Below are 21,354 nucleotides of genomic sequence, written 5' to 3'. Positions count from 1 at the left end.
AGACATTTTGTGTGTGTTTATGAATGTGTGTGTTTATGAATGTGTGTGTTTATGAATGTGTGTGTTTATGAATGTGTGTGTTTATGAATGTGTGTGTTTATGAATGTGTGTGTTTATGAATGTGTGTGTGTACCATCTGTTTGCTGGTCTGATTCGTCCAATGAAATATCTTTGACGCTGTGTTTAAAGGGGGAGTCTGTAAAGGGGTCACGGGACCCCCGGGGAGAAGAGGAGAGCAGGGGGGTGTTGAGAAGAGACGTCTTGTTGTCCAGAGCAGTGCGGACTCCATCCACCTGGTCAGCACCAACCCCCTGAGAGAGAGAGGGAAACGGAGAGACAGACAGAGACAGAGACAGACAGAGACAGAGACAGAGACAGAGACAGAGACAGAGACAGAGACAGACAGAGAGAGACAGAGAGAGACAGAGAGAGACAGAGAGAGACAGACAGACAGACAGACAGACAGACAGACAGACAGACAGACAGACAGACAGACAGACAGACAGACAGACAGACAGACAGACAGACAGACAGACAGACAGACAGACAGACAGACAGACAGACAGACAGACAGACAGACAGACAGAGAGAGAGAGAGAGAGAGACACACACACGGGATTGGGTGTCGTATGAATCTTGAAGATAATTTTAGACAGAAATGGGTCATGTGACAGGTAGGTGACAAGTCAGCTGAGCTCTGATTGGCAGGTTGATGATAGGTGGGCGGGTCAGGTTTCAAACCGACCTATAGAGATGTCAGCTTGGACGTAGCCCCTCTTCGGAACATACCATGTCCTTGTGTTGGCTGATGTTGCTTATTGTACACAGCCCTGACATCTCACACTGTACATATATATTCACATCACAACCTATTGTTGACCTGTAAAAACACTACGTCCCAATTTTACCTGATATTAGCTTATCGCCAGCAGATAAGAAGCTAGATCCACATTGTAAGAACAATACCTACAGTTGAAGTGGGAAGTTTACATACACTTAGGTTGGAGTCATTAAAACTCGTTTCTCAACCACTCCACAAATTTCTTGTTAACAAACTATAGTTTTGGCAAGTCTGTTAGGACATCTACTTTGTGCATGACACAAGTCATTTTTCCAACTATTGTTTACAGACAGATTATTTCACTTATAACTCACTGTATCACAATTCCAGTGGGTCAGAAGTTGACTGTGCCTTTAAACAGCTTGGAATATTCCAGAAAATGATGTCATGGCTTTAGAAGTTTCTGATAGGCTAATTGACATAATTTGAGTCAATTGGAGGTGTACCTGTGGATGTATTTCAAGGCCTACCTTCAAGCTCAGTGCCTCTTTACTTGACATTATGGGAAAATCTAAAGAAATCAGCAAAGACCTCAGAAAAAAAATTGTAGACCTCCACAAGTCTGGTTCATCCTTGGGAGCAATTTCCAAACGCCTGAAGGTACCACGTCCATCTGTACAAACAATAGTACGCAAGTATAAACACCATGGGACCACGCAGCCGTCATACCGCTCAGGAAGGAGACGCGTTCTGTCTCCTAGAAGTGCAAATCAATCCCAGAACAACAGCAAAGGACCTTGTGAAGATGCTGGAGGAAACAGGTACAAAAGTATCTATATCTACAGTAAAACGAGTCCTATATCGACATAACCTGAAAGGCCGCTCAGCAAGGAAGAAGCCACTGCTCCAAAACCGTCATCAAAAAGCCAGACTACGGTTTGCAACTGCACATGGGGACAAAGATCGTACTTGTTGGAGAAATGTCCTCTGGTCTAATGAAACAAAAATAGAACTGTTTGGCCATAATGACCATCGTTATGTTTGGAGGAAGAAGGGGGAGGCTTGCAAGCCGAAGAACACCATCCCAACCGTGAAGCACGGGGGTGGCAGCATCATGTTGTGGGGGTGCTTTGATGCAGGAGGGACTGGTGCACTTCACAAAATAGATAGCATCATGAGGATGGAAAATTATGTGGATATATTGAAGCAACATCTCAAGACATCAGTCAGGAAGTTAAAGCTTGGTCGCAAATGGGTCTTCCAAATGGACAATGACCCCAAGCATACTTCCAAAGTTGTGGCAAAATGGCTTAAGGACAACATAGTCAAGGTATTGGAGTGGCCATCACAAAGCCCTGACCTCAATCCTATAGAACATTTGTGGGCAGAACTGAAAAAGCGTATGCGAGCAAGGAGGCCTACAAACCTGACTCAGTTACACCAGCTCTGTCAGGAGGAATGGGCCAAAATTCACCCAACTTATTGTGGGAAGCTTGTGGAAGGCTACCCGAAACGTTTGACCCAAGTTAAACAATTTAAAGGCAATGCTACCAAATACTAATTGAGTGTATGTAAACTTCTGACCCGCTGGGAATGTGATAAAATAAATAAAAGCTGAAATAAATCATTCTACTATTATTCTGACATTTCACATTCTTAAAATAAAAGTGGTGATCCAAACTGACCTAAGACAGATAATTTTTATTAGGATTAAATGTCAGGAATTGTTAAAAATTGAGTTTAAATGTATTTGGCTAAGGTGTATGTAAACTCCGACTTCAACTGTATATGTGATGCTTTGACCCCAGACACTGTCACAACAGATGGGGTTGTATGGTTCGCTCTCTCTCTCTCCCTCTTCCATATCTCCCCCTCTTCCCTATCTCTCTCCCCCTCCCCCTCTTCCCTATCTCCCTCCCTCCCCCTCTTCCCTATCTCCCTCCCTCCCCCTCTTCCCTATCTCTCCCCCTCTCCCCTATCTCTCCCCCTTCCCTATCTCCCTCCCTCCCCCTCTTCCCTATCTCTCCCCCTCTCCCTCTTCCCTATCTCTCTCTCCTCCCCCTCTTCCCTATCTCTCCCCCTCCCCCTCTTCCCTATCTCTCCCCCTCTTCCATCTCTCTCTCCCTCCCCCTCTTCCCTATCTCTCTCCCTCCCCCTCTTCCCTATCTCTCTCCATCCCCCTCTTCCCTATCTCTCCCCCTCCCCCTCTTCCCTATCTCTCCCCCTCCCCCTATCTCTCCCCCATCTCTCTCCCTCCCTCTTCCATCTCTCTCTCTCCCCCTCTTCCATCTCTCTCTCTCCCCCTCTTCCATCTCTCTCTCTCCCCCTCTTCCATCTCTCTCTCTCCCTCCCTCTTCCATCTCTCTCTCTCCCATCTCTCTCTCTCTCTCCCTCTTCCATCTCTCTCTCTCTCTCCCTCTTCCATCTCTCTCTCTCTCTCCCTCTTCCATCTCTCTCTCTCTCTCCCTCTTCCATCTCTCTCTCTCTCTCCCTCTTCCATCTCTCTCTCTCTCTCCCTCTTCCATCTCTCTCTCTCTCTCCCTCTTCCATCTCTCTCTCTCCCTCTTCCATCTCTCTCTCTCTCTCCCTCTTCCATCTCTCTCTCTCCCTCTTCCATCTCTCTCTCTCCCTCTTCCATCTCTCTCTCTCTCCCTCTTCCATCTCTCTCTCTCTCCCTCTTCCATCTCTCTCTCTCTCCCTCTTCCATCTCTCTCTCTCTCCCTCTTCCATCTCTCTCTCTCCCTCTTCCATCTCTCTCTCTCTCCCTCTTCCATCTCTCTCTCTCTCCCTCTTCCATCTCTCTCTCTCTCCCTCTTCCATCTCTCTCTCTCTCCCTCTTCCATCTCTCTCTCTCTCCCTCTTCCATCTCTCTCTCTCCCTCTTCCATCTCTCTCTCTCCCTCTTCCATCTCTCTCTCTCTCCCTCTTCCATCTCTCTCTCTCTCCCTCTTCCATCTCTCTCTCTCTCCCTCTTCCATCTCTCTCTCTCTCCCTCTTCCATCTCTCTCTCTCTCCCTCTTCCATCTCTCTCTCTCCCTCTTCCATCTCTCTCTCTCTCCCTCTTCCATCTCTCTCTCTCTCCCTCTTCCATCTCTCTCTCTCTCCCTCTTCCATCTCTCTCTCTCTCCCTCTTCCATCTCTCTCTCTCTCCCTCTTCCATCTCTCTCTCTCTCCCTCTTCCATCTCTCTCTCTCTCCTCTTCCATCTCTCTCTCTCCTCCCTCTTCCATCTCTCTCTCTCTCTCCCTCTTCCATCTCTCTCTCTCTCTCCCTCTTCCATCTCTCTCTCTCTCTCCCTCTTCCATCTCTCTCTCTCCCTCTTCCATCTCTCTCTCTCCCTCTTCCATCTCTCTCTCTCCCTCTTCCATCTCTCTCTCTCCCATCTCTCTCTCTCCCTCTTCCATCTCTCTCTCTCCCTCTTCCATCTCTCTCTCTCCCTCTTCCATCTCTCTCTCTCCCTCTTCCATCTCTCTCTCCCCCTCTTCCATCTCTCTCTCTCCCTCTTCCATCTCTCTCTCTCCCTCTTCCATCTCTCTCTCTCCCTCTTCCATCTCTCTCTCTCCCTCTTCCATCTCTCTCTCTCCCTCTTCCATCTCCCTCTCCCTCTTCCATCTCCATCTCCCTCTTCCCTCTCCCTCTTCCATCTCCCTCTCCCTCTCCCTCTTCCATCTCCCTCTCCCTCTTCCATCTCTCTCTCCCTCTTCCATCTCTCTCTCCCTCTTCCATCTCTCCCATATCTCTCTCTCTCTCCCTCTTCCATCTCTCTCTCTCCCATCTCTCTCTCTCTCCCTCTTCCATCTCTCTCTCTCCCTCTTCCATCTCTCCCATCTCTCTCTCCCTCTTCCATCTCTCCCATCTCTCTCTCCCTCTTCCATCTCTCCCATCTCTCTCTCTCTCTCTCCCTCTCCCATCTCTCTCTCCCTCTTCCATCTCTCTCTCTCTCCTCTTCCATCTTCTCTCTCCCTCTTCCATCTCTCTCTCCCTCTCCATCCTCACTCTCTCCCTCTTCCATCTCACTCACCCCTCTTCCATCTCTCTCTCTCACCCTCTTCCATCTCTCTCTCTCCCTCCCTCTTCCATCTCTCTCTCTCCCTCTTCCATCTCTCTCTCCCTCTTCCATCTCTCTCTCCCTCTCCCATCTCTCTCTCTCCCTCTCCCTCTTCCATCTCTCTCTCCCTCTTCCATCTCCCTCTCTCCCTCTTCCATCTCTCTCTCCCTCTCCCTCTTCCATCTCTCTCTCTCCCTCTTCCATCTCTCTCTCTCCCTCTTCCATCTCTCTCTCTCCCTCTTCCATCTCTCTCTCTCCCTCTTCCATCTCTCTCTCTCCCTCTTCCATCTTTCTCTCTCCCTCTTCCATCTCTCTCTCTCCCTCTTCCATCTCTCTCTCTCCCTCTTCCATCTCTCTCTCTCCCTCTTCCATCTCTCTCTCTCCCTCTTCCATCTCTCCCTCTTCCATCTCTCTCTCCCTCTCTCTCTCCCTCTTCCATATCTCTCTCTCTCTCCCCCCTCTTCCATATCTCCCCCTCTTCCATATCTCCCCCTCTTCCATATCTCTCTCTCTCCCCCTCTTCCATATCTCTCTCTCTCCCCCTCTTCCATATCTCTCTCTCTCCCCCTCTTCCATATCTCTCTCTCTCCCCCCTCTTCCATATCTCCCCCTCTTCCATATCTCCCCCTCTTCCATATCTCTCTCTCTCCCCCTCTTCCATATCTCTCTCTCTCCCCCTCTTCCATATCTCTCTCTCTCCCCCTCTTCCATATCTCTCTCTCTCCCCCTCTTCCATATCTCTCTCTCTCCCCCTCTTCCATATCTCTCACTCTCCCCCTCTTCCATATCTCTCACTCTCCCCCTCTTCCATATCTCTCTCTCCCCCTCTTCCATATCTCTCTCTCCCCCTCTTCCATATCTCTCTCTTCCATATCTCTCTCTTCCTCATCCATATCTCTCTCTTCCTCATCCATATCTCTCTCTTCCATATCTCTCTCTCCCCCTCTTCCATATCTCACTCTCCCCCTCTTCCATATCTCACTCTCCCCCTCTTCCATATCTCACTCTCCCCCTCTTCCATATCTCACTCTCCCCCTCTTCCATATCTCACTCTCCCCCTCTTCCATATCTCTCACTCTCCCCCTCTTCCATATCTCTCACTCTCCCCCTCTTCCATATCTCTCACTCTCCCCCTCTTCCATATCTCTCACTCTCCCCCTCTTCCATATCTCTCTCTCCCCCTCTTCCATATCTCTCTCTCCCCCTCTTCCATATCTCTCTCTCCCCCTCTTCCATATCTCTCACTCTCCCCCTCTTCCATATCTCTCACTCTCCCCCTCTTCCATATCTCTCACTCTCCCCCTCTTCCATATCTCACTCTCCCCCTCTTCCATATCTCACTCTCCCCCTCTTCCATATCTCACTCTCTCCCTCTTCCATCTCTCTCTCTCCCTCTTCCATCTCTCTCTCTCCCTCTTCCATCTCTCTCTCTCCCTCTTCCATCTCTCTCTCTCCCTCTTCCATCTCTCTCTCTCCCTCTTCCATCTCTCTCTCTCCCTCTTCCATCTCTCTCTCTCCCTCTTCCATCTCCCTCTCTCATCTCCCTCTCCCTCTTCCATCTCCCTCTCCCTCTTCCTCTCCCTCTTCCATCTCCCTCTCCCTCTTCCATCTCTCTCTCCCTCTCCCATCTCTCTCTCTCCCTCTTCCATCTCTCTCTCTCCCTCTTCCATCTCTCTCTCTCCCTCTTCCATCTCTCTCTCTCCCTCTCTCTCCCCCCTCTTCCATATCTCTCCCTCTTCCATATCTCTCTCTCTCCCCCTCTTCCATATCTCTCTCTCTCCCCCTCTTCCATATCTCTCTCTCTCCCCCTCTTCCATATCTCTCTCTCTCCCCCTCTTCCATATCTCTCTCTCTCCCCCTCTTCCATATCTCTCTCTCTCTCCCTCTTCCATATCGCTCTCTCTCCCTCTTCCATATCGCTCTCTCTCCCTCTTCCATATCGCTCTCTCTCCCTCTTCCATATCGCTCTCTCTCCCTCTTCCATATCGCTCTCTCTCCCTCTTCCATATCGCTCTCTCTCCCTCTTCCATATCTCTCTCTCTCTCCCTCTTCCATATCTCTCTCTCTCTCCCTCTTCCATATCTCTCTCTCTCTCCCTCTTCCATATCTCTCTCTCTCTCCCTCTTCCATATCTCTCTCTCTCTCCCTCTTCCATATCTCTCTCTCTCTCCCTCTTCCATATCTCTCTCTCTCTCCCTCTTCCATATCTCTCTCTCTCTCCCTCTTCCATATCTCTCTCTCTCTCCCTCTTCCATATCTCTCTCTCTCCCTCTTCCATATCTCTCTCTCTCTCCCTCTTCCATATCTCTCTCTCTCTCCCTCTTCCATATCTCTCTCTCTCCCTCTTCCATATCTCTCTCTCTCTCCCTCTTCCATATCTCTCTCTCTCTCCCTCTTCCATATCTCTCTCTCTCTCCCTCTTCCATATCTCTCTCTCTCTCCCTCTTCCATATCTCGCTCTCTCTCCCTCTTCCATATCTCGCTCTCTCTCCCTCTTCCATATCTCTCTCTCCCTCTTCCATATCTCTCTCTCCCTCTTCCATATCTCTCTCTCCTCTCTTCCATATCTCTCTCTCCCTCTTCCATATCTCTCTCTCTCCCTCTTCCATATCTCTCTCTCTCCCTCTTCCATATCTCTCTCTCTCCCTCTTCCATATCTCTCTCTCTCCCTCTTCCATCTCTCTCTCTCCCTCTTCCATCTCTCTCTCTCTCCCTCTTCCATATCTCTCTCTCTCCCTCTTCCATATCTCTCTCTCTCCCTCTTCCATATCTCTCTCTCTCCCTCTTCCATATCTCTCTCTCTCCCTCTTCCATATCTCTCTCTCTCCCTCTTCCATATCTCTCTCTCTCCCTCTTCCATATCTCTCTCTCTCCCTCTTCCATATCTCTCTCTCTCTCCCTCTTCCATATCGCTCTCTCTCCCTCTTCCATATCTCTCTCTCTCCCTCTTCCATATCTCTCTCTCCCTCTTCCATATCTCTCTCTCCCTCTTCCATATCTCTCTCTCCCTCTTCCATATCTCTCTCTCCCTCTTCCATATCTCTCTCTCCCTCTTCCATATCTCTCTCTCCCTCTTCCATATCTCTCTCTCTCCCTCTTCCATATCTCTCTCTCTCCCTCTTCCATATCTCTCTCTCTCCCTCTTCCATATCTCTCTCTCTCCCTCTTCCATATCTCTCTCTCTCCCTCTTCCATATCTCTCTCTCTCCCTCTTCCATATCTCTCTCTCTCCCTCTTCCATATCTCTCTCTCTCCCTCTTCCATATCTCTCTCTCTCCCTCTTCCATATCTCTCTCTCTCCCTCTTCCATATCTCTCTCTCTCCCTCTTCCATATCTCTCTCTCTCCCTCTTCCATATCTCTCTCTCTCCCTCTTCCATATCTCTCTCTCTCCCTCTTCCATATCTCTCTCTCTCCCTCTTCCATATCTCTCTCTCTCCCTCTTCCATATCTCTCTCTCTCCCTCTTCCATATCTCTCTCTCTCCCTCTTCCATATCTCTCTCTCTCTCCCTCTTCCATATCTCTCTCTCTCCCTCTTCCATATCTCTCTCTCTCTCCCTCTTCCATATCTCTCTCTCCCTCTTCCATATCGCTCTCTCCCTCTTCCATATCGCTCTCTCTCCCTCTTCCATATCGCTCTCTCTCCCTCTTCCATATCGCTCTCTCTCCCTCTTCCATATCGCTCTCTCTCCCTCTTCCATATCGCTCTCTCTCCCTCTTCCATATCGCTCTCTCTCCCTCTTCCATATCGCTCTCTCTCCCTCTTCCATATCTCTCTCTCTCCCTCTTCCATCTCTCTCTCTCCCTCTTCCATATCTCTCTCTCTCTCTCTCCCTCTTCCATCTCTCTCTCTCCCTCTTCCATATCTCTCTCTCTCTCTCTCCCATATCTCACCCCCCCAGGTGGAATCAGGCGTAACACCTGAATCCACCTGACAGACTACACATTATGAAGAAAACGAGCTCGCATTTATAAAGACACACTCCATAGTGTAGGGAGGGTTCACATTCACAGTCTCTCTCTCTCTCCTCACCGTTTCGTTCATGTCTTCCTGGCTGCGGACGGAGAAGTTCTGAATGGCCTCTGTAACTCCTCTCAGACTACTGTAGATGTCGTCTGAGTTCATGTTCTCTGTGTCGTAGTCAAACGCACTGCACCACAACAACACATCAGTCATATTACCACCACAATAGGTCAACAATATGTAAGTGTGGAAGGTGTTACCTTGATGTGCTCCGGGAGGTTTGTGTATGCATTACCCGAGTGAGGATGTGTTCTGTGATGTGTTGGTAGGAGAGGTGAGGGGGCTGGACCAGCTGGCAGGAGAGCGGGGCGTGTGGCGTGTTAGAGGGCTTCCCATCGGGGCCTGGGGGAAGAGAGCATCAAATTGTCAGAACATGCTAGTGTCTTTTAGTGTTCCACCAGCCTGATCAGTTCTTAGTGTCTATAAGTACATTATTAGTCACATGCGCAGAATACAACAGGTGTAGACCTTACCGTGAAATGCTTACCTACAAGCCCTTAACCAACAATGTAGTTCAAGAAATAGAGTTAAGAAAATATTTACTAAATAAACTAAAGTAAAAAAATGTATCAAAAACTAACAAGAAAATGACAACAATAATGAGGCTATATACAAGGGGTACAGTCAATGTGTGGGGGTACAGGTTAGCTAAGGTAATATGTACATGTAGGTAGGGGTAAAGTGACTAGGCACAGATAATGTAAATAGTCCAGTGGCCATTTGATTAATTGTTCAGCAGTTTTATGGCTTGGAGGTAGAAGCTCTTAAGAAGCCTTTTGGACCTAAACTTGGCGCTCTGGTACCGCTTGCCATGCGGTAGCAGAGAGAACAGTCTATGACTTGGATGGCTGGAGTCTGACAATTTTATGGGCTTTCCTCTGACACCGCCTATTATAGGTCCTGAATTATAGGTCCTGGATGGCAGGAAGCTTGGCCCCAGTGGTGTACTGGGCCGTCCGCACTACCCTCTGTAGCGCCTTACAATCAGATGCCGAGCAGTTGCCATACCAGGTGATGCAACAGGTCAGGATGCTCTCGATGGTGCAGCTGTAGAACTTTGAGGATCTGGGGACCCATGCCAAATCTTTTCAGTCTCCTGAGGGGGAGAAGGTGTTGTCGTGCCCTCCTCACAACTGTCTTGGTGTGCTTGGACCATGAGAGTTTGTTGGGGATGTGGACACCAAGGAACTTGAAACTCTCGACCCTCTCCACTACAGCCCCGTCAATGTTAATGGGGGCCGGTTCGGCCCGCCTTTTCCTGCTCACATTGAGGGAGATGTCCTGGCACCACACTGCCAGATCTCTGACCAACTCCCTATAGGCCGTCCACATTGTGTCGTCAGCAAACTTAATGATGGTGTTGGGAGTCGTGTTTGGCCACACAGTCGTGGGTGAACAGGGAGTACAGGAGAGGACTAAGTACACACCCCTGAGGGGTCCCAGTGTTGAGGATCAGCGTCGCAGATGTGTTGTTACCTACCCTCACCACCTGGGGGTGGCCTGTCAGGAAGTCCAGGATCCAGTTGCAGAGGGAGGTGTTTAGTCCCAGGGTCCTTAGCTTAGTGATGAGCTTAGAGGGCACTATGGTGTTGAACGCTGAGCTGTAGTCAATGAATCGCATTCTCACATAGGTGTTCCTTTTGTCCAGGTGGGAAAGGGAAGTTTGGAGTGCGATTGCGTCATCTGTGGATCTGTTGGGGCGGTATGCAAATTGGAGTGTGTCTAGGGTGTTGTGAGCCATGAGCAGCCTTTCAAAACACTTTATAGCTACCAACGTGAGTGCTACAGGACGGTAGTCATTTACCTTCCCTTTCTTGGGCACAGGGACTATGGTGGTCTGTTGAAAATGTCAGTGAAGGCACCTGCCAGTTGGTCTGCGCATGTTTGAGTACACATTTTGGTAATCCGTCTGGCCCAGCGGCTTTGTGAATGTTGACCTGTTTAAAGGTCTTGCTCACATCGGCTACGGAGAGCATGATCACACAGTTGTTCGGAACAGCTGGTGCTCTCATGCATGCTTCAGCGTTGCTTGCCTTGTAGCGAGCATAAAAGGCATTTAGATTGTCTGATAGGCTCCCACGGCTGGGTTTCCTTTTGTAGTCCTTAATAGTATGCAAGCCCTGCCACATCCGACGAGCGTCAGAGTCGGTGTAGTAGGGTTCAATCTTTGTCCTGTATTGATGCTTTGCCTGTTTGATGGTTCGGTCTGAGGGCATAGCAGGATTTCTTATAAGCATCTGAATTAGTGTCCCGCTCCTTGAAAGAGGCAGCTCTAGCCTTTTGCTCGATGCGGATGTTGCCTGTTATCCAAGGCTTCTGGTTGGGTTATGTACGTATGGTCACTGTGGGGATGACGTCGTCGATGCACTTATTGATGAAGCCGATGACTGAGGTGGTGTACTCCTCAATGCCATTGGATGAATCCCGGAACATATTCCAGTCTGTGCAGCAAAACAGTCCTGTAGCGTAGCATCCGCGTCATCTGACCACTTCCATATTGAGTGAGTCACTGGTACTTCCTGCTTTTGTTTTTGCTTGTAAGCAGGAATCAGGAGGATAGAATTATGGTCAGATTTACCAAATAGAGGGCGGGGGAGAGCTTTGTATGCATCTCTGTGTGTGGAGTAAAGGTGGTCTAGAGATTTGTTCCCTCTGGTTGCACATTTAACACGCTGATAGAAATGAGGTAACCCGTATTTAAGTTTGACCGCATTAAAGTTCCCGGCCAGTAGGAGTGACGCTTCTGGGTGAGCATTTTCTTCTTTGTTTATGGCCTTATAGAGTTGGTTGAGAGCGGTCTTAGTGCAGCATCGGTCTGTGGTGGTAAATAGACGGCTATGAATAATACAGATGAGAACTCTCTTGGTAGATAGTGTGGTCTACAGCTTATCATAAGGTACTCTACCTCAGGCGAGCAATACCTCAAGACTTCTTTAATATTAGACATCGCACACCAGCTGTTATTGACAAATAGAGAGACACACTCCCGCTCCTCGTCTTACCAGACGTAGCTGCTCCGTCCTGCTAATGCACGGAAAACCCTGCCAGCTCTATATTATCCATGTCGTCGTTCAGTCACGTCTCGGTGAAACATAAAATATCGCCGTTATTTAATGTCCCGTTGGTAGGATAGTCAAATCGTAGATCGTCCAGTTTGTTTTCCAATGATTGCACGTTGGCCAATAATACGGAGGGTAGTGGTGGTTCACCTACTCGTCGGTGAATTCTCACAAGGCACCCCCGCTCTCATCTGTCTGTTCTTCACGCGGATGACGGGGATTTGGGCCTGGTCTTAACATAATAGTATATACTTTGCGTCAGACTCATTAAAAGAAAAATTCTTCATTCAGTTCGAGCTGAGTAACCGCTGTTCTGATATCCTGAAGCTCTTTTCGGTCATAAGAGACGGTAGCGGCAACATCATGTACAATATAAGTTGGAAAAAACACACACAATAACACAACTGGTTAGGAGCCCGTAAAATGGCAGGCATCGCCTCCGGCGCCGCTGTTGATCATTCTAGGGCCGTTTAGTTTCCACCAGCCTGATCACTTCTTACACACGTCAAGAACCAACTCCTACAAACTGGAAGGGCTACAGCTAAGACCAGGTGTAGTTACCTGTTGGGAGGGCTACAGCTAAGACCAGGTGTAGTTACCTGTTGGGAGGGATACAGCTAGGACCAGGTGTATTTACCTGTTGGGAGGGATACAGCTAAGACCAGGTGTAGTTACCTGTTGGGAGGGCTACAGCTAAGACCAGGTGTAGTTACCTGTTGGGAGGGATACAGCTAAGACCAGGTGTAGTTACCTGTTGGGAGGGCTACAGCTAAGACCAGGTGTAGTTACCTGTTGGGAGGGATACAGCTAAGACCAGGTGTAGTTACCTGTTGGGAGGGCTACAGCTAAGACCAGGTGTAGTTACCTGTTGGGAGGGATACAGCTAAGACCAGGTGTATTTACCTGTTGGGAGGGTTACAGCTAGGACCAGGTGTATTTACCTGTTGGGAGGGCTACAGCTAAGACCAGGTGTAGTTACCTGTTGGGAGGGCTACAGCTAAGACCAGGTGTAGTTACCTGTTGGGAGGGCTACAGCTAAGACCAGGTGTAGTTACCTGTTGGGAGGGCTACAGCTAAGACCAGGTGTAGTTACCTGTTGGGAGGGCTACAGCTAAGACCAGGTGTAGTTACCTGTTGGGAGGGCTACAGCTAAGACCAGGTGTAGTTACCTGTTGGGAGGGCTACAGCTAAGACAAGGTGTATTTACCTGTTGGGAGGGATACAGCTAAGACCAGGTGTAGTTACCTGTTGGGAGGGCTACAGCTAAGACCAGGTGTAGTTACCTGTTGGGAGGGCTACAGCTAAGACCAGGTGTATTTACCTGTTGGGAGGGATACAGCTAAGACCAGGTGTATTTACCTGTTGGGAGGGATACAGCTAGGACCAGGTGTATTTACCTGTTGGGAGGGCTACAGCTAAGACCAGGTGTATTTACCTGTTGGGAGGGCTACAGCTAAGACCAGGTGTAGTTACCTGTTGGGAGGGCTACAGCTAAGACCAGGTGTAGTTACCTGTTGGGAGGGCTACAGCTAAGACCAGGTGTAGTTACCTGTTGGGAGGGATACAGCTAAGACCAGGTGTAGTTACCTGTTGGGAGGGCTACAGCTAAGACCAGGTGTAGTTACCTGTTGGGAGGGCTACAGCTAAGACCAGGTGTAGTTACCTGTTGGGAGGGATACAGCTAAGACCAGGTGTAGTTACCTGTTGGGAGGGATACAGCTAAGACCAGGTGTAGTTACCTGTTGGGAGGGATACAGCTAAGACCAGGTGTAGTTACCTGTTGGGAGGGATACAGCTAAGACCAGGTGTAGTTACCTGTTGGGAGGGATACAGCTAAGACCAGGTGTAGTTACCTGTTGGGAGGGCTACAGCTAAGACCAGGTGTAGTTACCTGTTGGGAGGGATACAGCTAAGACCAGGTGTAGTTACCTGTTGGGAGGGCTACAGCTAAGACCAGGTGTAGTTACCTGTTGGGAGGGCTACAGCTAAGACCAGGTGTAGTTACCTGTTGGGAGGGCTACAGCTAAGACCAGGTGTAGTTACCTGTTGGGAGGGCTACAGCTAAGACCAGGTGTATTTACCTGTTGGGAGGGATACAGCTAAGACCAGGTGTATTTACCTGTTGGGAGGGCTACAGCTAAGACCAGGTGTATTTACCTGTTGGGAGGGCTACAGCTAAGACCAGGTGTAGTTACCTGTTGGGAGGGCTACAGCTAAGACCAGGTGTAGTTACCTGTTGGAAGGGCTACAGCTAAGACCAGGTGTAGTTACCTGTTGGGAGGGCTACAGCTAAGACCAGGTGTAGTTACCTGTTGGGAGGGATACAGCTAAGACCAGGTGTAGTTACCTGTTGGGAGGGATACAGCTAAGACCAGGTGTAGTTACCTGTTGGGAGGGCTACAGCTAAGACCAGGTGTAGTTACCTGTTGGGAGGGCTACAGCTAAGACCAGGTGTAGTTACCTGTGCAGTGTTGCTGGTGATCCTCAGGTGGCTCTGTAGCAGTTTGGTGGCTCCGTCCTGGAAGGTCTTGGGCAGGGCTGCCAGCAGCATGGTGAACTCTGGAGTGTTCAACTGGAACAAGGAGATCAGTACCGACTGGGCCGCCTGGAACACAGCGGGAGAGAGAGAGGAAGAAAAACACACCCTTTATGTAACATGTGCACATACAACATAACACGTACCAATCACGCACACATGCATCAGGAACCAATCAGTTTGCTACAACCAATAATCAACCATTTGCAGCTCACAGAAATGTGTGTGTGTGTACAGTACCTTCCTGACGTCGGAGCTCTTGGGCTCTGTGGTCCAGGTGATGATGCGGGACACAGCCAGGCGCGTCTCACTGGAGTTCACAAAGTCCTGAGGCTCCATCTGCAGGGTCAAGGTCTCAATGTACTTCAGAACAGCCACCTTCACCTGGAAACACACACAGTCATAGTATAACACCTTAGACAACTTACTCACTCAGTTAAGTGTGACATTGTCTGTCTGTGTGGATCATCCTAGGAGCTCCTCACCTCTGAACTGAAACTAGAGATACTCTGAATGATCGGCTATGAAAAGCCTACTGACATTTACTCCTGAGGTGCTGACCTGTTGCACCCTCTACAACCACTGTGATTATTATTATTTGACCCTGCTGGTCATCTATGAACGTTTGAACATCTTGGCCATGTTCTATTATAATCTCAACTCGGCACAGCCAGAAGAGGACTGGCCACCCCTCATAGCCTGGTTCCTCTCTAGGTTTCTTCCTAGGTTCCTGCCTTTCTAGGGAGTTTTTCCTAGCCACCGTGCTTCTACACCGGCATTGCTTGCTGTTTGGGGTTTTTAGGCTGGGTTTCTGTACAGCACTTTGTGATATCAGCTGATGTAAGAAGGGCTTTATAAATACATTTGATTTGATACTTCTAGTTAGAGCTACTCAGTGATACAAAGTCAAGAGTAGTAGTTTCAGCCAGACATCTGCAACAACGGAGGGTGCAGTAGGACGCTAAATCTCCTTCACAGCTGTAGTCACGCAGCTATCATGGAGGGAGGAACCAATATAGAGAAATGAAAACTTAAAGAGAAGAGCCATCGTTCAGCAGTTCTCGTTTTCATTTATTTTAATTTCTTTCTTTCCTTTTCATTAATTCTCTCTATCTGTCCCTCTCTCTCTATTCCAAACACCTCATCGACCGCCTGCTCCTCAGTGTGCGCGTCATAAAATTGCTCCCCCCTGAGCACACTGACCTGGGAAGATTGGCTCCAGGCTGAGACCTGCTCGTTCAGAGAGCAGCAAGCGTGGTGCCTTGGGGCTCTCGTGGCAGAGGGGAGCAATTTAACGTTGCGCTGCGTGACTCTCGAAGCAGGGGGAAGTAATTGAACGCTGCGCCGCCCACAACACGTTCCCCTCCTCTCCACAGGCTTAGAGAGAGAGAGGAGAGCACCGCGTCAGAGAGAGGGAGGGGGGAGAAAGAGAGGGGGAGGGGTGAGAAAGAGAGGGGGAGGGAGATAGAGGACAGACAGACAACAGTCCGGCAGATGGCTGTTGATGGTCCATCTTACCGTCCAAACGCATTGTATGAAGGCGGCAATACACTCATATCCCTCGTGGACCAGTTCGTAACCAAAACATTCTACATTCAGGCAGCAACCGTGTCAATTTCCTCCTCAACTAGATTTAATGGCGAGAAGGCTGAGAAAAACTGGGAAAATATGGGTACTTTCTTTACGTTCCACCACCGTGCTAGAGTGGCTCATGCTACTTCCTGATGTTAGGCCCTGCATTCAGCCAGGGGTAAACAACAGATTGCTGCAATCTGATTGGCTGAACGCAATACGCAACATCTGGGACTAGCATTCCTAGGCTCTAGCCACTCTAGCATGGTGGTGGAACATTGTTCCATAAAGAAAGTATGCATATTTTCCCAGTTTTTCCCCTCAACATCTGGGACTAGCATTCCTAGGCTCTAGCCACTCTAGCATGGTGGTGGAACGTAAAGAAAGTACCCATATTTTCCCAGTTTTTCTCAGCCTTCTCGCCATTAAATCTAGTTGAGGAGGAAATTGACACGGTTGCTGCCTGAATGTAGAATGTTTTGGGTACGAACTGGTCCACGAGGGATATGAGTGTATTGCCGCCTTCATACAAAGCCTTTGGACGGTAAGATGGAGATGTTGACCTGGTATTGATGGTCAATCTGCCGGCCTGGGGGTTAGAAGGGGAGGTGGAGAGGATAGATGGAGGAAGGGAAGGGGGGTTAGAAGGGGAGGTGGAGAAGATAGATGGAGGAAGGGAAGGGGGGTTAGAGTGAGGGAGGGGATAGAGGGAGTAAGGGAAGGGGGGATAGAGTGAGGGAGAGGATGGAGGAAGGGAAGGTGGGGGGGTAGAGTGAGGGAGAGGATAGAGGGAGTAAGGGAAGGGGGGATAGAGTGAGGGAGGGGATAGATGGAGGAAGGGAAGGGGGGATAGAGTGAGGGAGGGGATAGAGGGAGTAAGGGAAGGGGGGATAGAGTGAGGGAGGGGATAGATGGAGGAAGGGAAGGGGGGATAGAGTGAGGGAGAGAAAGAGAGAGGGAGGAAGGGAAGGTGGGGGGGTAGAGTGAGGGAGAGGATAGATGGAGGAAGGGAAGGGGGGGTAGAGTGAGGGAGGGGATAGAGGGAGTAAGGGAAGGGGGGATAGAGTGAGGGAGAGGATGGAGGAAGGGAAGGTGGGGGGGTAGAGTGAGGGAGAGGATAGAGGGAGGAAGGGAAGGGGGGATAGAGTGAGGGAGAGGATAGATGGAGGAAGGGAAGGTGGGATAGAGTGAGGGAGAGGATAGAGGGAGGAAGGGAAGGGGGGATAGAGTGAGGGAGAGGATAGATGGAGGAAGGGAAGGTGGGATAGAGTGAGGGAGGGGATAGAGGGAGGAAGGGAAGGGGGGATAGAGTGAGGGAGGGGATAGATGGAGGAAGGGAAGGGGGGATAGAGTGAGGGAGGGGATAGAGGGAGGAAGGGAAGGGGGGATAGAGTGAGGGAGAGGATGGAGGAAGGGAAGGTGGGGGGGTAGAGGAAGGGAAGGTGGGGGGGGTAGAGTGAGGGAGAGGAGAGGATAGAGGGAGGAAGGGAAGGGGGGATAGAGTGAGGGAGAGGATAGATGGAGGAAGGGGGGGGGGGTAGAGTGAGGGAGAGGATAGATGAGGAAGGGAAGGGGGGGTAGAGTGAGGGAGAGGATAGATGGAGGAAGGGAAGGGGGGGGGTAGAGTGAGGGAGAGGATAGATGGAGGAAGGGAAGGGGGGGGGTAGAGTGAGGGAGAGGATAGATGGAGGAAGGGAAGGGGGGGGGGGTAGAGTGAGGGAGAGGATAGATGGAGGAAGGGAAGGGGGGGTAGAGTGAGGGAGAGGATAGATGGAGGAAGGGAAGGGGGGGTAGAGTGAGGGAGAGGATAGATGGAGGAAGGGAAGGGGGGGTAGAGTGAGGGAGAGGATAGATGGAGGAAGGGAAGGGGGGGGGGGTAGAGTGAGGGAGGAAGGGGATCAGACTGCAGAGAGCAAAGCCAGTGGTTGGCGGATTTAATTGGAGGCGTGTCAGTCGTATCCAATCAGAGTCCAGGGATCTGGTGGGTGGGGGGCAGAACAGTGTTTACCGTGGTCACTGAGACAGTATGAGTCTGTCCCCGACCTTTCAACCCTCCCTATATCTCACTCTGTTCATCTCTTTCTTCATATGTAAAGGACACACACAAAACCACCCCCCCTACACACACACACACAAAACCACCCCCCCCTACACACACACACACACAACCACCCCCCCTACACACACACACAAAACCACCCCCCCTACACACACACACACAAAACCACCCCCCCTACACACACACACAAAACCACCCCCCCCTACACACACACAAAACCACCCCCCCTACACACACACAAAACCACCCCCCCTACACACACACACACAACCACCCCCCCTACACACACACAAAACCACCCCCCCTAGACACACACAAAACCACCCCCCCTACACACACACAAAACCACCCCCCCTACACACACACACACACAAAACCACCCCCCCTACACACACACACACACACAAAACCACCCCCCCCTACACACACACACACACAAAACCACCCCCCCTACACACACACACACACAAAACCACCCCCCCTACACACACACACACACAAAACCACCCCCCCTACACACACACAAAACCACCCCCCCTACACACACACACACACACACAACCCCCCCCCCCCACACACACACACACACACACACAACCCCCCCCCCCCCACACACACAGCTGTGTACCTTGAGGTTTGGTGTCTGAGTCTGGTCCACAGTGAACCTCATGAGGATAGTGAACTGAAGGTCGTTGGGGAAAGACTCTCTGTAGGGGAGTGAGACAGCATATAGATACACACACGTTAAGTTACACACACGTTAAACACACTTTACACACACACACACCAAGACTGACCGTGTGATGTTCAGTGCTCTCTGGACCTTGGCCTGTACGGATCCCAGCAGGTCAGCCCCCATCTTCTTCAGCAGCTGGGTGAGCAGGACGAACAGCCAGTCCTGCAGCTCTTCTCTGTGCACCAGAACAAAGTCCACTAGGGTCTCCAAGAACATACTGAACACCTGGGGAGAGATGGGGGAACAGGGTTACACACACACACACACACACACACACACAGACTCCTGTAGTATGGGACAGGTTGAGGGGAGCTCTGAGTCCCATGCAAGAGACAACTACGCTCACTTATCAACCAATCAAATCACTCCAATCAGCGTGCAGCAAGCTGAATTATGTTTACAAATACACAATCAATATTCAGAAATTCACTAAAACACACATGCTGATTGGTGCTGTTCTGCAGGCGACAGCCAATCACAGGAGGGTGTGACGATGTCATAGTGATGTCACATCTGTGAGGGGTGACATCACCGTGTCGGTTAGTGAGTGAGTCTGGTTGCCTTGGAAACCATTCAATTAGCCACCCAGTCATATTACCATTCGGCAGATGAATCAATCAATTCGAGATTAGTTGCCAATCAAATTACCAGGTTAGTGTCACAACCACAAACGTTAATAAAACGTTAATTGAACGTAAAATAAACGTTGTCCAGACTTACTCTCTACACAGAGAGTTCCAAAGGAGTGGCATGGAGGAGAGAGAAACATACAGTTAGCATCCTGGGAAATACACACACACACACACACACACACACTCTCTCATCACATGCGCACACAGATATGCGTGCAGTGTACACACACCACTTCCTGACTCGGACTGATGTCAGAGTACCTGTGAACTGAAACGGCTGGTACTGTGACGTCATTACAGACGAGGACTGAAACGGCTGGTACTGTGACGTCATTACAGACGAGGACTGAAACGGCTGGTACTGTGACGTCACATCAGACGAGGACTGAAACGGCTGGTACTGTGACGTCATTACAGACGAGGACTGAAACGGCTGGTACTGTGACGTCATTACAGACGAGGACTGAAACGGCTGGTACTGTGACGTCATTACAGACGAGGACTGAAACGGCTGGTACTGTGACGTCATTACAGACGAGGACTGAAACGGCTGGTACTGTGACGTCACATCAGACGAGGACTGAAACGGCTGGTACTGTGACGTCATTACAGACGAGGACTGAAACGGCTGGTACTGTGACGTCATATCAGACGAGGACTGAAACGGCTGGTACTGTGACGTCATTACAGACGAGGACTGAAACGGCTGGTACTGTGACGTCATATCAGACGAGGACTGAAACGGCTGGTACTGTGACGTCATTACAGACGAGGACTGAAACGGCTGGTACTGTGATGTCATATCAGACGAGGACTGAAACGGCTGGTACTGTGATGTCATTACAGACGAGGACTGAAACGGCTGGTACTGTGATGTCATATCAGACGAGGACTGAAACGGCTGGTACTGTGATGTCATTACAGACGAGGACTGAAACGGCTGGTACAGTGACGTCATATCAGACGAGGACTGAAACGGCTGGTACTGTGATGTCATTACAGACGAGGACTGAAACGGCTGGTACTGTGACGTCATTACAGACGAGGACTGAAACGGCTGGTACAGTGACGTCATATCAGACGAGGACTGAAACGGCTGGTACTGTGATGTCATATCAGACGAGGACTGAAACGGCTGGTACTGTGACGTCACATCAGACGAGGACTGAAACGGCTGGTACTGTGACGTCATTACAGACGAGGACTGAAACGGCTGGTACTGTGACGTCATTACAGACGAGGACTGAAACGGCTGGTACTGTGACGTCATTACAGACGAGGACTGAAACGGCTGGTACTGTGACGTCACATCAGACGAGGACTGAAACGGCTGGTACTGTGACGTCATTACAGACGAGGACTGAAACGGCTGGTACTGTGACGTCATATCAGACGAGGACTGAAACGGCTGGTACTGTGACGTCATTACAGACGAGGACTGAAACGGCTGGTACTGTGACGTCATATCAGACGAGGACTGAAACGGCTGGTACTGTGACGTCATTACAGACGAGGACTGAAACGGCTGGTACTGTGACGTCATATCAGACGAGGACTGAAACGGCTGGTACTGTGATGTCATTACAGACGAGGACTGAAACGGCTGGTACTGTGATGTCATTACAGACGAGGACTGAAACAGGTAATATTGTGATATATATATTGTCATATCAGACGAGGACTACAGCCCTCTTATCAAAACCTCCTGATTCTTATAGGAGTCTCTCTGTCTGTATACACACCAGAGAGAGAGGGAGAGGACAACAAGTCAGAGGGAGGGAGAAGAGAGAGGAGAATAAAGAGAGAAGAGAGAATAAAGAGAGAGAATAAAGAGAGAGAAGAGAGAATAAAGAGAGAAGAGAGAATAAAGAGAGAAGAGAGAAGAGAGAATAAAGAGAGAAGAGAGAAT

General features: G+C 49.8%; 1 protein-coding gene across 33 annotated transcripts in view; it reads right to left on the bottom strand.

Annotated features, from left to right (window-relative positions):
- Positions 1-21,354, bottom strand: part of LOC106592465 (CLIP-associating protein 2) — a 129,636-nt gene that overhangs the window by 6,066 nt on the left and 102,216 nt on the right. For 22 of the 33 annotated variants that reach the window (XM_082961304.1, XM_082961301.1, XM_082961305.1 and 19 more), the window contains 8 exons: positions 18,875-19,038; positions 18,706-18,784; positions 15,650-15,823; positions 14,687-14,830; positions 14,372-14,515; positions 9,087-9,193; positions 8,861-8,978; positions 134-311 (listed from right to left, as the gene is read on the bottom strand). In XM_082961304.1, coding sequence (XP_082817430.1) covers positions 134-311; positions 8,861-8,978; positions 9,087-9,193; positions 14,372-14,515; positions 14,687-14,830; positions 15,650-15,823; positions 18,706-18,784; positions 18,875-19,038 — 1,108 coding nt within the window. The remainder of the gene's footprint in view (positions 1-133; positions 312-8,860; positions 8,979-9,086; positions 9,194-14,371; positions 14,516-14,686; positions 14,831-15,649; positions 15,824-18,705; positions 18,785-18,874; positions 19,039-21,354) is intronic. The other 11 variants (XM_082961315.1, XM_082961322.1, XM_082961320.1 and 8 more) reach the window with 1 other exon arrangement.

The sequence above is a fragment of the Salmo salar genome, chromosome 14 (genome assembly GCF_965601325.2).
Source record: "Salmo salar chromosome 14, fSalSal1, whole genome shotgun sequence".
NCBI lineage: Eukaryota > Metazoa > Chordata > Actinopteri > Salmoniformes > Salmonidae > Salmo > Salmo salar.
Note: the sequence above shows the minus strand (reverse complement) of the source record. Positions and strands in the feature narration are given on the sequence as shown.